Here is a 15,616-nt window from a genome sequence, read left to right as displayed (position 1 = left end):
AATTCATCGATTAGTCCAGCGACAGAAAATTAAGTCTACGACGATTTTGATAATTGATTATTTGTTTCAGCCACTCCTTAAGCAAACATGTCAAGGCTCCAGCTTCTGAAATGTGACAGTTTGCTGCTTTTATTTTTCATTTATGACCGTCAAATGAATATTTTGACATGTTAGACGGACAAAACAAGCCATGCTGAATGCCAATTTTTCCCGATTTTTAAGCATTTAATAGACCAAGCAGATAAATCAAGAATGAAAACAACTGTTAGCTGTAATGTAATTATTTCTTTAAATTGAAAGTATATCTCTTTAAAGATTCTTCAGTAGGTGTTGGGGCCGAGTGTCACAGGCCCGGTTGGGGAGCTGGAAAGAAATTGACAGACAGCGTTAATTAAACATCGTCAGTTTTGTGTCTCTTTTCACGGGGTGTTTCGACAACAAGAAAAATAAAGAATATTGCCAGACTTATCCTTTCAGCTCCGTCATTAGTTACTATTAAAACTGTGAACTTGTGTAGTATGGAGCAAACTCCCATTGTACAACCACAGCATGTAATGACATGCTGAACGGATTGTGTGCCGCCTCATCGTCTGCACTCCACAGTGAATATGAACCTAAATGTGAGTCCGTCCTTTGTTTCAAAGCCGCTGCAGAGATGCCAGTGTTTTCTCTGCAGTGCAGGGAGTATCTAACGAGTGCTTTGTCCCATCCAATGAATGAATAGATGTTTTATTGTCTCTAGTGTTGAAACAACAGTTTGCCCAGTGTTTTGGGACAACCAACAGGACAACAAGGCGTCCGGTGTTCTGAGGAGACGCAGCTGAGACGTCAAGTGTCGGTGTCGAGAGGAATCTGTTTCTTGGAGGATTCGGAGGAAGGCTCTGATGTCCTGAATGCATCCTCCGCCCTCCCGCCGGTTCGCTCACATGCCACAAGCGTAATGCTGCAGACCTCTTCTCTCCTCCTCCTCCTTCCAGATATGGCTGAGGAGCAAGCGGGTTGCCGTGGCAACCCATCCGCAGAGGCAATGGAGGCTACGATTTGGGGAAATGTCAGAAAGGGAAGGGGCTTCATGGGGGACAAAGAAAAACAAATCGGTGCAGTGCAGAAGAGGACTGCAGAGCGCTCAGCCACATACAAAACAGGATCAAATGGTAGTCGGAGAATGATGACAAGACAGAAACAGACCGTTGGATAAAATCATGATTCAATGTGGAAATGATTACCGTATGTAAGATATGCTGAGTGTCGGTGTCTTTGAAACAGTGCAGATGTTTCTCAAATTCCCGTGGAGTTTCAGTGCCGTTCACAGCCTCCCCGGCATCAACAGTCAGCCGGTCTTCTGAACTATTCCGTTCACATCTCAGCTGCAGGTTTACAGTAAACGGTGGCTGGTGTGGAAGAAAGACAGCTCTGCTCGAGAGGATTAGCACAGCTCGCTCACAGTCTGTGGAGCTGCACGTCTGAGCCACAGAGATGAGGAGGGGGGGGGGGGCTCTGAAAGAAACCGGTCTGTTCAGGAAGCGGGGTTCATAATGACTGAGGAACATGTTTTTAGATGTATACAGTGGAGCTTCATTTGGATTGAAAGTCCATCAGTGCATACACGATGCTGTAAACGTATTTATTATATTATGTAAATATTATTATTTGTTATATTATAATGAAAAGACTAAGATATGATCAGCCGGGTGTTCTGTGTCTTTATATTAAAAACGGTGGCACATCTCCTATATTTTCACTACTAGTCTGTAACTGTCAAAATAAATAAATAAATAAATAATGAAAAAGTAATGTGGGTGCTTGACAGACTTTAAATAACTTTAACATTTACACTTTTGTTGGGGCGTATTTCCGCTACAAGTGCAGTCTGAAGAGCAGAAACATGATTCTAATGAAAAGGCGATGGAGGCCAAAGCTCTGCTGCAGCTGAGAGACACTGAAACAGGTCACATAAAGGATCTACTGGATTATGCAAGTATCAGACTTGTTGCAGGGACTTCTCACTGGGCACCAGACTAGTACATGAATGTACAGATTGTGATAGTAATTGTATTGTAATATACTCTGAGTATGAATACTCAGAGTATCCTTCAAAGGACTGCCTTTAAAGTAAAACTTTAAACCTCTACATCTACCGAGGTGTTGAGTGACTTGTGTGTATTCACTCAACAGTGATAGAATATATGTTTCCAAAGTAACATACCTGACTATGAACAGTGTTTACCAGCGACTGAGGAGCACGCTGTGCTGTCAGAGAGCTCCCTCTGCTGGTTTAATAGTATAACTGCAGCTTTATTTAAAAAAAAGGAAAATGTTTAGCACTGTATGTGACTGCAGTCTATTGTTGCCTGTGTGTCTTTAATAATAAGAAATAGAAAAACTAACTAAAACGATCGATCTACTTTGTGCTTTTGTCATCATCACAAGTGTATATTGTTGCTGTAATGGGGGCAGCATGCACGTTTGCTTACCTGTTGTTTAGTAGGTGCTTGATTCTCTGTTGCAGTTGCAAAAACAGCAACAGAGAAGAAACACATTTTGACACAAAGTCCCAGTCAGGCTGTGCGTGGCTCAAGAAAAATGAACAAATAGACAACCAATAAAAAAACAAACTTCAGGGAGTGACAATTCATTTCTAAGAAAGGTTTGTTGTGTCAGTCATGGCCCCAGCACACGAAATCCTGGGAGCTTAGTTTTTCCACAACAGGTATACAGTACGTGGCCCAAAGGCTGTAGAAACCTGCCGAGCAACGTGTTTTGACCTTTGACCTTTCCTCTGACACCTGAGCCAACATTGTACTTAGTTTAAGAACACTGACGATGTATAAGTCTCAACTTATGAGCTGGTACAAGTGTTCAACAGCCAGTGTGCCTGAAGGAAGATCTCAAAGTATAAGTGAGTGTGAATGAAGAGAAATTTGACCAGTGAAGGTTTGGAGGAGTCAGATGATGGTTTACATGAAAATTTGAGAGGGATTATCATCCTAGCTTTAATTTGTAACTTTTATCTTCTTTTTTTGTTTGACTTGGAGTGATTCAATTGATAAACATATATTCACAGTGTAAAAAAAAAGAATCCTTAAAAACATTACTGCAGCATAACTGTATGAGCACATTTCTTATTGTTTATCATTAAAAGTACTTCCTAAATACAATCACCTCGGGAACTTGGCTTTATATATATATGACATTTAATAATAAATTGATTGTGCGCATATAACTTTCTGGTTTTGGTTTTCATATTACATCATTACATCTAGTTTGCTTCCAGTTTAATTGAATGATTGGTTCAAGTGTCAAAATAATTTTTCCATAATCCTAATTAGTCCATTGACATTCATAAACTAAGTAATTTCTTCTTCATTTTTAACAAAATGGACACATTTAGAGTTGTTTGCAGCCATGATATCCAGCTCTGTGTTGGATAAAGGAGTTTTCATTAAGTCTAATCGTGATTGGCTCCTGAGACGATGGTATCTCTTCTGCGAGCTTCTCATTGGCTGATCGAGGCTGAGTGACGCGTCGGACGGGCCAATGGGAGGCTGCCACACTGTGGTTAGGAGAGGTCCCGCTGTTCGCGTGAACATCCTCGTCGACTCCATCCTCTTCCTCTTATCGACTAGTCTGCATTTGGCCCTGTCCGAGGAGCTCAGCTCACAGCCTTCACGACGCCGAGGAGCCGAAGAGGAGGGCTGCGACCTGCAATTCAAAGTTCATTTTTTTTTGTGGTTTAAAATAAATTTAAATAGAGTTTAAAGGGTTAAAGCTTTAAAAAAAAGAATATGTTTAAGGTGATCTTCTTGGCCGCTCTCACCGGCTTCACCTGGGCCAGTGATGTGCTCGATTACACGGATGATGATTTCGAAAGCAGGATTGGAGACCACGGAATGGCTCTTGTGGAGTTCTTTGCCCCGTGGTGAGTGTTTTTTCCACGCTTTGTCGCGAGCATTTAAGCTATTTAATTAACTGTTCACAGCCGGTAATAAGCTAACGTAGTTAACGCTAGGCTTTCTTTCTTCGGTTTGTTAGCGAGTGACCGATCGTTAGCATGTTAGCTAGAAGCGCAGAAGGTGCAAGGTAACTAGCTTAATTCAAAGGTTTGGTTTAAGGTGACCAGTGGTTTAAAAACTACAACAGTTGGATAGTTCATTGACTATTAAACTGTTCACAATAAAGACATTAGTCTTGACTGATATTTTAAACTGCTGGGAATAGTTTCCAATGAAAACTGCGTGATAATGAGGCTATGAGGAAGTTAGGGGCGTGTTCTTTCACTGTTGTAACGTTCTGATTGGACGGGGAAGTTTTGGTGTCTTCCTCTGATTGGTCCCGATGAACCGTGACGTGGTTCCACTGTGCCAAACTTGAAGTTAAAGTAGAAGTTAGTCAGAGTACTATTTGTCAAAAACGTTAAGATTAAACGTTTATTTGTACGTTTCGTTATGTCTAGAACGGGAAGGTGAATGTTAACTCTTTGTTATAGACTAGTACACAGACAAAATAAATAATATTCATAATCAAACTCAGGCTTTTGGGATTTCTTGAGGTCCTTTTTATTAATATAATAATCAACAGAGTCCACACTGAAATCACTCGATCTCCCTCAGGATCCTCTCTCATGCTGGAACTTGAACACAGCTTTCGTGTAACTCCTTCTCCCATTTCCTCTGTCCATTAGGTGCGGCCATTGTAAACGTCTCGCACCTGAGTACGAGGCAGCCGCCACGCGCCTGAAAGGCATCGTCTCTCTGGCCAAGGTATTGCATAATGCATTTCACTTAACTGTCCCATTTAGGATAAGATAAGATAATCCTTTATTAGTCCCTCAGTGGGGAAATTGCAGGATTACTTAGTGGAGCTTTCTGTACTACAGTGCTCGCCGTGTCTCTTTAGAAAGTGAATGATTTTCTTTTCCTTTTAGGTTGACTGCACATCCAGCACCAACATATGCAGCAAATATGGTGTCAGTGGCTACCCGACCCTGAAGATCTTCAGGGATGGAGAGGAAACTGGTCCCTATGAGGGTCCCAGAACTGCAGGTATTTGCCTCGGATGCGATTTCATTTCTGCATTTTTTAAATGTCTTCAAGACGCCAACACTTGCACAAATATTTTTTTAATCTGCTTTATTCTGTCACCTCATGGCCATCTTCATTTTTCTTTTCTTCTGCCGTGCTTATTGTTCGTCTGCATTCCTCTTGCTCCCTGTAGACGGTATTGTCAGTTTCCTGAAGAAGCAGGCTGGACCAGCTTCTGTGGAGCTCAAGACTGACGCGGACTTGACGAAGTACACGTCGGAACAAGACGCAAGTGTTGTTGGTGAGTTACTGTTTGAAGTTCAGTCCCTGTTTTTCAGACATTTGGAAACAACGGGCCTGTGGTTATTGCACTCTGATCTGAACATGATTCATCTTTCCTTCGCAGGGTTTTTCGCTGACGACAAGAGCACAGCACAGGTAGAGTTCATGAAGGCCGCCAGCGCCTTGAGGGACAACTACCGCTTCGCCCACACCAACTCTGAGGCTCTCCTCCAGAGCCATGGCATTGATGGAGAGTAAGTAGCTCTTTCTGTCACCATAACTTGCACCGTCACACATTTAGACATCGCCAGTGTAGCTGCTGTCGGTGCAGCGAGACAGCGTTGACGTTTCCTTTTTCTTCGGTTTGCAGGGGAATCGTCCTTTTCCGCCCACAGAGACTCAACAACAAGTTTGAAGAAAGCTCCGTCAAATACAGCGAGGACAAATACACCAACAGCAAAATCAAGAAGTTCATCCAGGACAACATGTGAGTGTTGGTTCTCTTGAGCGGAGACTGTTACCTCAACCAAAGCTTTCTTTTTGCAAAGCACAATACATGTGCAGTAGTTGGACTTGTTGGCTGTGGTTAAACATATCGTCACCTTGTGTCTTAACGGCACATATTTACATTCATGGCCCAGAGTAAACGGGACCGTGTGTGAGAAAGGTGAGCCGCCCACTCTGCAAACACGATCAACAATGCTTCCCTCCAGGCTGTATCGAACTGTGTTTGGTACTTTTTAAACAACTACTGGACTTTATAATCTGGTGTCATGACATTTTGCAAGTGTGAAACCACTGGCATGAACGTTGAACTTTTATAATTTAGCATTAAATCTGGGATCTCAAGCACACATATTGATAAAGCGGTGACAAAAGAAGTGGCGTAGTTGTATGCATGCTTCATCTACGTGTGGTTCCGCAGTGTTCACACTCACAGACATGAGACGGCGTGTATGGTTTGTGAGATCCCCCTTTTTACTTTCACTTGTACTTTCACTTTGCTTTGGCCTCGCCTCTTGTCCAAACACAAACTGTAATACGTTGAAGTCTGAAACAAACTAAATGATTTCACTGCTGGAAAGTGTAAACAGACTGTCTCTGGATTATGTGTTTGTCTATAACGGTCTAAAGCAGTATAGCTTGTTGGTTTAAATTCCTTTTGCAAACTGATTTACTTTCTCTGTTCAACGCAGCTTTGGAATCTGCCCCCACATGACTGACGACAACAAAGACCAGCTGCGGGGGAAAGAGCTGCTGGTGGCTTATTATGATGTTGATTATGAGAAAAATCCCAAAGGCTCCAACTACTGGAGGAACAGGTATGTGTCTTTAAACCTTATAGCTGAACTAGTTTGTCCCCTCATAGTTTGAATAGCTAAACTTCTTACTTCCGAAATACCGCCTTTGATTTGAGGCACCACTTTCATCTTTAAAACCAAACGTTAACATTTTACAGGGTGATGAAGGTAGCCAAGGGCTTCCTCGATCAGGGCAAGAAGCTGAACTTCGCCGTGGCCAGCAAGAGCGCGTTCAGCAACGATGTGTCTGAGTTCGGCATGGATGGCAGCTCGGGAGAACTGCCTCTGGTGGCCATCCGCACCGGCAAGGGAGACAAATACGTCATGACCGAGGAGTTCTCGTAAGTCCATTCAGAGGTTATTTTACTCATTTGCCACAAGTGCATGTTGAACGCCAACATATACCACACACAACCTACACGGTACGAAACATGTAATGATGCACACAAGACTTCAAAAGAAAGTTGAACTGATGATGTTTCTACATGTAGAGCCACTGTGTAACTCGTATTTAACACAGTGAGGATGTGCAATTCTAATGTGTTAGAGCAGAGGGTCTCAACCTTTTGTGACTAAAGGCTTTCTAGTGTGTCGTGCTACTGTCTGCTGTAAAGACCAAAATAAGTCTTCTGCCCATCACTGCCATTACGAATCCAAATGAATGTATTCTATCATATTTCATCACCACACGCTTTGTAGTTTCCCACTTCACTTTTTCGTATAAAAACAGAATTATTTAGCGTCCCTTAATCCGAGGGAACGTTCTCTCGCTAACAGTGGAACAACTCGTTCATCTCCACCTGATGCTGTTGTGATGTTCAGAAGTTACTGGTCATTAAAATGATGCCTTGTTTTAATAACTTTGGTTTTTATTTATGTGAATTCCAGAGCACATAAAAATGACTACCGGTAGCTTTGTATTGGTTCTGCGTTTGTTTATCCCAAACACTTAAACGAGTTCTGTTCTTGTCCGAACAGTCGAGATGGTAAAGCTCTGGAGCGTTTCCTGCAGGATTACTTTGATGGCAAGTTGAAGCGTTACCTCAAATCCGAGCCCGTCCCAGAAAACAACGATGGGCCCGTCAAGGTGAGACGGAACATCCAGGAGTGTTCTTAACTACTGATTAACATGTGGTGTTTCTGTTAATAAAGTTGCCATAGTTTGAACCCTCATTCATGTTCTAAATCAACATTAAACGCTGCACAGCTTCTTTTTTTTTTTTCTTTTTTTTTTTTAAACCAGGTTTATAACGGCGCTTGTTGAGAGCGTTCAAACACATTCACACCGGCTCATGACTTCAAATACTATCGTTAAAAATAAGTTGCACTCTTCATCCATCCATAATGAGCCAACATGTGACGTCTGTGTTCAGGTCGTCGTGGCTGAAAACTTCGACTCCATCGTGAACGACGACGGCAAAGACGTGCTGGTCGAGTTCTACGCTCCGTGGTGCGGACACTGCAAGAGCCTGGAGCCCAAACTCCAAGAGCTGGGAGAGAAGGTGAGGCAGAGAAGACGTTACTCTGAATACACGAGCATTTTAAAGACATTAAAGAATGGCTTGAAGTGTTTACTTCAGCATCCAACATGAAGAACTTGACATAAAGAGAGCAGTCTGAGGTTGGATAGTGTTTTGTCGTTAATTTCAGTTCTGTACGTTTGTTCACAAAAGGATATAAACGGTAGTTCTCTAACTCATTGAAAACCCTTTCTGCTAGTTCTGTTTGACCAGCATTGGGTCAAAACTTGGATTGGTAGATTTTGAGAACAAGCTTGTTAACAGGTTCTCTCCTCTGCTCTTAAAGCTCTCCGGTGATCCCAACGTTGTCATCGCCAAGATGGACGCCACAGCGAACGATGTGCCAACTCCATATGAAGTCAGCGGGTGAGTCATGAGTCGCTTCAGTGTAATAGGATCCTATCTATAGTATAGATATGAAAGGTGATGACACAGCAAAAAAAAGTGCGTGTGTGTTATTAAAAAGCTGTCTGGCCACATTTCACTGTTAATTGCAGTCGAGATCTTTACTGGAACTCATGTCAATGGATTTTCAGGAGATTGAAGGTCTCATCTGTGGTTTGATTACAGATTTTGAATTAAAGAATGAAGAACAAAACGTCTGATGGTACAGTATGACGTGTAGATGATATAAATTCTTATTAATCTCCTCGACCTTTTGCTTCTCCAGGTTCCCCACTCTGTACTTTGTCCCAGCCGGACATAAGATGAGCCCAAAGAAATACGAGGTGAGAATGAGCTCAAGTGATCGTTCAAAACAGTAACTTCATGTTTGTGTCGTCTCCGCTAACGCTCCCGTCTCTCCGCTCGCGCTGCAGGGAGGTCGCGAGGTGAGTGACTTCGTCTCCTACCTGAAGAGGGAGGCCTCCAACCCGCTGGTGGTGGTGGAGGAGGAGACAAAGGACGTCAACGAAGACTCCAAGACCGAGCTATAAAAACTCATGACAGGAACTCAACATCCCCACCACAACAGGAGGAGGATTGGGGGAATCATGCAAAGAAAGAACTAAATTATCATCCACTCTTAGTGAACTACCGAATGCTCTGAGGCCAAGTCGAAAAAGACGCGGCCCTCCCTTTAGGTCCTCCGCTGCTCTGGGAAATCTGTGGAAGGTGGTGGGTGGCCAGGGCCTGCCCGATGTTTAAAAACAAAAACAAATTTTTAGGGAAGAGGGGACTGCTTTTGAAAATTTTGATTTCGCCTGGTCTGTCTACTACACCTCAGGCTGATGCACTTTGGTTTGACTCCTGTCTCCGGTCATCTGTCATTGGTTTTTGTTGTCGTCTCGGGGGGTAATGGTATTGGTGAATTCCTATTTTCATTTAATTTTTTCTGTTTGTTTTTGTAACACGTCTTTGTTTTTGTACATTTGGAAGGATTGTGAAATAAAAAGGCCAACAAAACCAAAACTAAGTGTATGATCTTCATTCATGACCCGCATGTTTTATCATTCTGCCTTTTTTAGCCTTGGAAGAAACATTTTGTGTAATTCCAAATATTGTATTAAGCTTTGTTTATGTAGGGCTGTAACTCAATTACCTGTTAATCTGTTTATTAATTGTTCAGTATTTTATGTCGGAAAGGTAAAAAAAATCCATAACTTCCAAGAGTCTTAATTAAATATCTTAACATAAGATGTTGAAAATCCTACATTTCAGAAGCCATATTTGGGATGTTTTTTCCTTCATGTAATTGAACAATTATTGAAAATAATAACTCATTGAAAACTGGTGAATATTTTAAATCGGTGATTTTTATATATATTCTTCAGCTTTTGTCATAAATTTGGTCATGCGGTTATAAAAACTACATTGGACTGAATTTGGTTTTGGTCTAAATGATTACACAAGCAATTTGGGATAAAAGGGGGCAAAATACAGAAACATTACCGATTTTTTTTGTTTACATTAAATGTGTTAGGCCCGTTTCACTACAAAATAAATTTCAGATAGACTATACGAAGATCCGTGCATAAAATCTAATTAACTAATTTGTCTGAATTTGAGGCAGAATATAGGACTCACTGACTTTAAATTAACCTATAGAGATTGGCTGATACTACACTAGTATATTTACGTGGTTAAATTACGAGATACTGCATTTCTGAAACATTATTTTGGGCAATATCGTATTCAACCAGTTGGCGGCGACTACGTATTTATTTGACAGTTGAACACTTCCTGTCCAACAACAGAAGAAGAGAATGAGCCAATCGGATTGCGAGGAGAGGATTCTTCACCGGGCATGTACAGAGATCGCACGTGCAACCTCGGAAGGTAAGGTAGAATTATTAAATCATATTTATGTCATATCGTAACGTTACTCTTCTGTGTTTTGTCAACACGTATATATTTATATTAGTCTTTCGTAATGTTTTTGTTCGATGAATTATGTTTAACGTCTTGTTATACGTGGCTCTTTCTTCAGCTAACTAGCTAAAGTCGGTTTTCTAGAACTAACGTTAAGTTAACTAACGTTAACGTTAAACACCAAAATACGTTGAAATATCTGTCGCATGTTATTGTCCGTGGCTCCAAAGTTTAACACCACGTACGATACGAGTTCCCGCTTATTATGAACCGTTTAGGGTAAATGTTAAATGCGGTTTCGTTACAACTCACCTGCCACGTGTTTTTAAATTGATAATAGGGGTTTATAACGGTGGTTTGGTCACGTGCTGATTGCTACGACGCACAACGGCCCACTGCTCGAGGAGTCACATTCTATGCACACGATAATTTGGTGTGTCGTACATACAGACCTACGGGATTTACAGTATCACTAGCGACGATTCACGTTAATTCATTTACGCTTTTTGTGCAGCTTTTACGAGCGAAGTTTTAAACTGACGGAATTTAAAATGTAATTTGGTGGCACAGTCAAACAGAACGGAGTGTGTCCTCCCTTATCTTATATAATAATGCTCCTCTGACATCTTCCACACTTTACTAATTTACTTTCTTAGTGCTCGGTGTTATAAAACCATTTATTTGCATTATGCGTACTGTCGGTGTCAGTCATAAATAAAGATTATTATTATTATTATTATTATATGAACCAACAACAACCCATGGGACAAAAGGGGCACTGCAACCTTTTATCGGAGCAAATTTAGAAAAACAAATCCCGATGTAGTCTTGGTCATCAACTAGATTTCTTTCTAATGATAATCGGGATGTTTTTGTGTTTTTTTTAAAAATTTCCTCAGAATATGGCTTCAAGGCCGTCAAAAAGGAATAAAGTTGCCTGGTGCAAAACAATCCATGATGCTTCAAGCCATGGAGATTCAAACAGCCAGGAAGAAATGCCAGCAGGACATGATGTTCGCCAACGTGAAGAGGAAAACAATGGACAACCACAACGAACATCTGGATACAAATAAACCGGTCAAAAAAGCTAAATCGAGCAACGCAAACCAGGAAAGTGGAAGCTCTCTGAACTCTGAAAACAAGAGCGCTGATGCGGCTAAACCTGGACTCGCTGAGCCTAAAGCGTCTGAGCACCAGAGTTTAGACACAGCCCTGAGAGACAGCTGGGAGATGGACAGTGGTTTCTCCTCGGAGGCCAGTCCTCCGGCCAGCGGGCGGAGCTCACCGTGTCTCAGCTCGTGCCCAACCACGGTGGTGGCGTTGGACTGTGAGATGGTCGGCACGGGGCCCGGCGGGCGCTGCAGCGAGCTGGCCCGCTGCAGCATCCTGGACTACCGTGGCAGCGTGTTGTACGACAAGTATGTCCGGCCGTGTCAGCTCGTCACAGACTACAGGACTCGCTGGAGCGGCATCCGGAGGCATCACCTGCACAACGCCATCGCCTTCGCTCAGGCCAGGGAGGAGGTGAGGCCTGCTGGCTTTTAGATCTGAGATCTACTGATTCATTCTTTTATTATCTCCTCCCTCTAAATACTTTGTTTACAATGAATAAGTCGGTGTAGGAAATGTGGATACATCAACATACAATGTCCAAGGTTGGTTAGTTTATTGATGAAAACATTTAATTCAAAGAGTAATCCATAAACTATACAATTACAACACAACGGGGTCGTTATTCCAGCGATCATTGGTAGCTTTAGCATTATGTTACAGTATGCTGAGCAGCTTGTATTCTTCACAAGACTCATGTAGAACTATAAACAACTCGATGATAAAATGTGACATTTGGTGACGTTAAGAAGACTGTCACCTCCTGTATGTCTGAAAGGATATCACAAATATAACCTTTCACAGAAAGACAAAAGTCCAGCTCTGCCTGAGGACGGGTTTGGGAAACATTCTGTCCATTTTAAATCGTACATTAAGCTCCATATTCTGGTCAAAGGGATTCGAACTGTCTAGTTTAAACCCAGCTGACACTCCGACTCGTTCGTGGTCATTAATGGCAGCTACGTTTTCATTTATCCTCCTCTGCACATGCGTGGGCCCTCTCCTGTAGATCCTCAGTATACTTGAGGGCAAAGTGGTCGTCGGCCACTCCATCTACAACGACTTTGAGGCGTTGGAGCTGCTCCACCCGGGTCACATGGTCAGGGACACGTGCACGACACGCCACCTCAGCCGGTTGGCCGGTTTCCCCCGCGAACGCTGCTCCTCCCTCAAGATCTTGGCTGTTAGACTGCTGAACAGGAGGATACAGGTGAGCATGTTCACACTTCTTACACTGTAAATATGTGATATTATAAATAAATGGCTTATCTCAGATATTATATACTTTATGATAATTAAGGTTTTCATTGAAACTACTTGAAGCGATCATTAAGATTGATCCTAGACTTTATGCTCTCATACAGTTCTGTTGTTTTTATCTTATTTCTTTTATCAGTAATGGACCTGTGTCAAGCAGCTTTACATTACTACTATGTTAGAGAGAGACCTGTTCCATAATATATATATATATTAGGGGTGTAACGGATCACAAACCTCACGGTTCAGGAGTCACGGTTCGGATCAACAAAGAAAAGGGGAGGAGACAAATATAACTTTGCTTTCCATTTATTAATTAAAGAACTTCAAGAACACTAAAAGCAAAGAACTTTGGGCTATAGTCTTACATGAAAACAAAAATATTGAAGATGTCCAATTTGAAATAAATAAATAAAAATAACACATTCAAGAATTCTGTTAAGTTTAAGTGCAACATGAGGTATGTTGATATCCTCGTCCTTTCATCAATACTGAAAGAAAGAAACAGCCAGTGAGCTTCCACCGTTTACACTGAACTGAACTGCTCAGCAACAACTTGGGTCTGTGTTTACTTCCTGTCAGGTTATGCCATTCAAATACACAACAATGTTACATTACTGTGACATTATTTCCAAAAATATGAGAATATCTCCATTGTCTGGGGAGAGGGTCGACCTTTCTGTGGTGACTGGAATATTATTGGGCCTGTCTAGCTTCACTCTGAGGCTTACGGTATGTAGGCGTTATTTAAAGAGAGACACACGACAGCGGCAACATCGGCATGTCCACACATATGAACAGACACCATCCCCTTTCTTTCTTTCAGTATTGATGAAAGGACGGGGATATCAGAATTGAGTATTCTTGAATGTTTCATTTTTATTTGTTTCGTTTTGTTTCAAATTGGACATCGTCAATATTTTTGTTTTCATGTAAGACTATAGCCCAAAGTTCTTTGCTTTAAGTGTTCTTGAAGTTCTTTAATTAATAAATGGAAAGCAAAGTTATATTTGTCTCCTCCCCTTTTCTTCCGAACCGTGAGGTTTGTGATCCGTGACACCCCTACTGTTCAGACACTGTGCATTGATATTCGGGGACTTGTTACTTGAAAAGGAACAGCAGCAGTAGAACTTTATTACACACTATGATGATTACACTGTAAGAAAAAAATACTCGAGTGATCCGAACCGTGAGGGGTGATCCGTGACACCACTAATATATATACATAAGGATGTAGTGTCCCTCAGTATCAAACTGCAGTGATCCTGGTCACGAACCAGTCGCCCAGTGAGCTGTCAGCATGTTTGTCTGCTTTTGTTGAAAGCAGCAAGTGTTTGTAAAGGAAAATCATTTACAGAAAATAGGGAAACACTTGCCTGAACACAGAGATTACTTTCCCCAAGCGAGCGAGCGAGCAACAGTTACAGTTGACACCTGGCATTATACGGATTTCACCGGCAAACAATCTGAGTGTCATGTCGGTATTGTCCTCTAAAATCCAGAGTTGGTCGGGCTGTAGTTGGTACAAAATTAAAGAAAACAGTTCAAGTAGAAGCGTATCCGAGAGTGGTTTTCCTTTTGATGATATGTACACATAACTACAGGGTAGTCTGTGTTTTTGAAGTCAGTGTGGTTTGTTTGTGACACTCGCTGACCCGGGTCTGTGTTCACCTGGCCAGGTGGGGCGGAGAGGTCACTGCTCGGTGGAGGACGCTCTGGCTTCCCTCGATCTCTACAAGCTGGTGGAGGGCGATTGGGAGCGCGAGCTGCAGAGCAGGCTGAGGGACGAAGACGCCCCGCGCGAGCCCAGCTTCGCCTCCTCGAACCACTACATGCAGGACGAGTACTGGCCGCATGACGTCATCGCCGACAGCCAATGAGAGGAGAGTATTCACAAGACGAGTGTAGTTGGAAATACCTCAACAGAGTACGTTACATGGTGATTTACAGTCATCGGTTATCTGCTCTGTCTCACATGAGAAGATGTCCGGTGTCACATTGGGGGAAATGAAAACGTTAACTTATTACTTGTAAACATGATTGGACAGCAGATATTTACCGGCACAGTTGTTCCTCGTGAGGTTAGAATGACAAATGTTGGTCATTAACTTATGATTTGAATAGTTGGGAGTTCTCAAAATGTATCTGCGCCGACTTGAAAGGCAACATGTTACTATCGATGGGCCACAGAACTAATCTTGGGGCACAGATGGTGATTTGGAAAAAACAAACTGCATTTTTCAGATATTTCTTAAAATGCTGCCGTGATCAAACAAGTTGAAGCTTTTAAAATGTGTTTTCAGAGTCTAAGAACACATCTTAACTAGTTTAACCTGTTGCAGCTGCCGCCACGTCTATGTGGCCTTAAAGGTTTTATATTGCAACAGTTGTGGATTTTAATGTTGGTATTTCATTACCTCTCACTGTAAGCTGCTCTTGAAGGTCCTCATAATAAAATGTCATCCAGTTCAAATGAAACCGACTTTGTTTGGTTTCAGTGAGTGAATGTGACAACACTGACCTCTCAAACATGCAACACTGGTTTTCCTAACGTCATTGTAAACGTCCTGTGTTCTGGTTTGATTTCAGTTTGCACATAGAGGCAACTGTTGGTGTGATCTCTGCAGAGAAGCGCATATGATTGTATTTATTATTTTACCGTTATTCTGTTATACAAAATAATACAACGCATTGTAATTTGGTTGATTTGCTCACTGGGAGGAAATGAGAACAGGTTTGTAGACAGACTTAAAGGCACAGAGAAGAAGACTGAGACTGTATGACACTGAAAGCGGCTTTATTTTAATCATAAAGC

General features: G+C 41.9%; 2 protein-coding genes across 2 annotated transcripts; both read left to right on the top strand.

The window, feature by feature from the left end:
- The first annotated feature begins 3,611 nt into the window (after positions 1-3,611).
- On the top strand, positions 3,612-9,534 carry pdia3 (protein disulfide isomerase family A, member 3). Its single transcript, XM_079279687.1, has 13 exons — positions 3,612-3,919; positions 4,682-4,760; positions 4,925-5,042; positions 5,215-5,322; positions 5,428-5,557; positions 5,674-5,790; positions 6,500-6,625; positions 6,763-6,945; positions 7,583-7,691; positions 7,978-8,106; positions 8,411-8,490; positions 8,795-8,852; positions 8,943-9,534. Exons 1-13 carry the CDS (start codon positions 3,786-3,788, stop codon positions 9,057-9,059), a joined length of 1,488 nt encoding a protein of 495 aa, XP_079135813.1. The 5' UTR covers positions 3,612-3,785; the 3' UTR covers positions 9,060-9,534.
- An 803-nt stretch (positions 9,535-10,337) lies between these two features.
- Positions 10,338-15,268, top strand: isg20 (interferon stimulated exonuclease gene). Its single transcript, XM_079276053.1, has 4 exons — positions 10,338-10,401; positions 11,334-11,958; positions 12,554-12,754; positions 14,481-15,268. Exons 1-4 carry the CDS (start codon positions 10,370-10,372, stop codon positions 14,679-14,681), a joined length of 1,059 nt encoding a protein of 352 aa, XP_079132179.1. The 5' UTR covers positions 10,338-10,369; the 3' UTR covers positions 14,682-15,268.
- Positions 15,269-15,616: the final 348 nt, after the last annotated feature.

The sequence above is a fragment of the Melanostigma gelatinosum genome (genome assembly GCF_949748355.1).
Source record: "Melanostigma gelatinosum genome assembly, chromosome: 1".
Classification (NCBI taxonomy): Eukaryota; Metazoa; Chordata; class Actinopteri; order Perciformes; family Zoarcidae; genus Melanostigma; species Melanostigma gelatinosum.
This window is presented reverse-complemented; position numbering and strand designations above follow the sequence as displayed.

Coding starts and splice junctions, on each gene's coding strand:
- pdia3 (XM_079279687.1), top strand. CDS start 3,786: ATGTTTAAGGTGATCTTCTTGGCCGCTCTCACCGGCTTCACCTGGGCC. Junction 6,626..6,762: donor TCCAACTACTGGAGGAACAG/GTATGTGTCTTT, acceptor AACATTTTACAG/GGTGATGAAGGTAGCCAAGG. Junction 7,692..7,977: donor ACAACGATGGGCCCGTCAAG/GTGAGACGGAAC, acceptor GTCTGTGTTCAG/GTCGTCGTGGCTGAAAACTT.
- isg20 (XM_079276053.1), top strand. CDS start 10,370: ATGTACAGAGATCGCACGTGCAACCTCGGAAG. Junction 10,402..11,333: donor CGCACGTGCAACCTCGGAAG/GTAAGGTAGAAT, acceptor AAATTTCCTCAG/AATATGGCTTCAAGGCCGTC. Junction 12,755..14,480: donor TGCTGAACAGGAGGATACAG/GTGAGCATGTTC, acceptor TCACCTGGCCAG/GTGGGGCGGAGAGGTCACTG.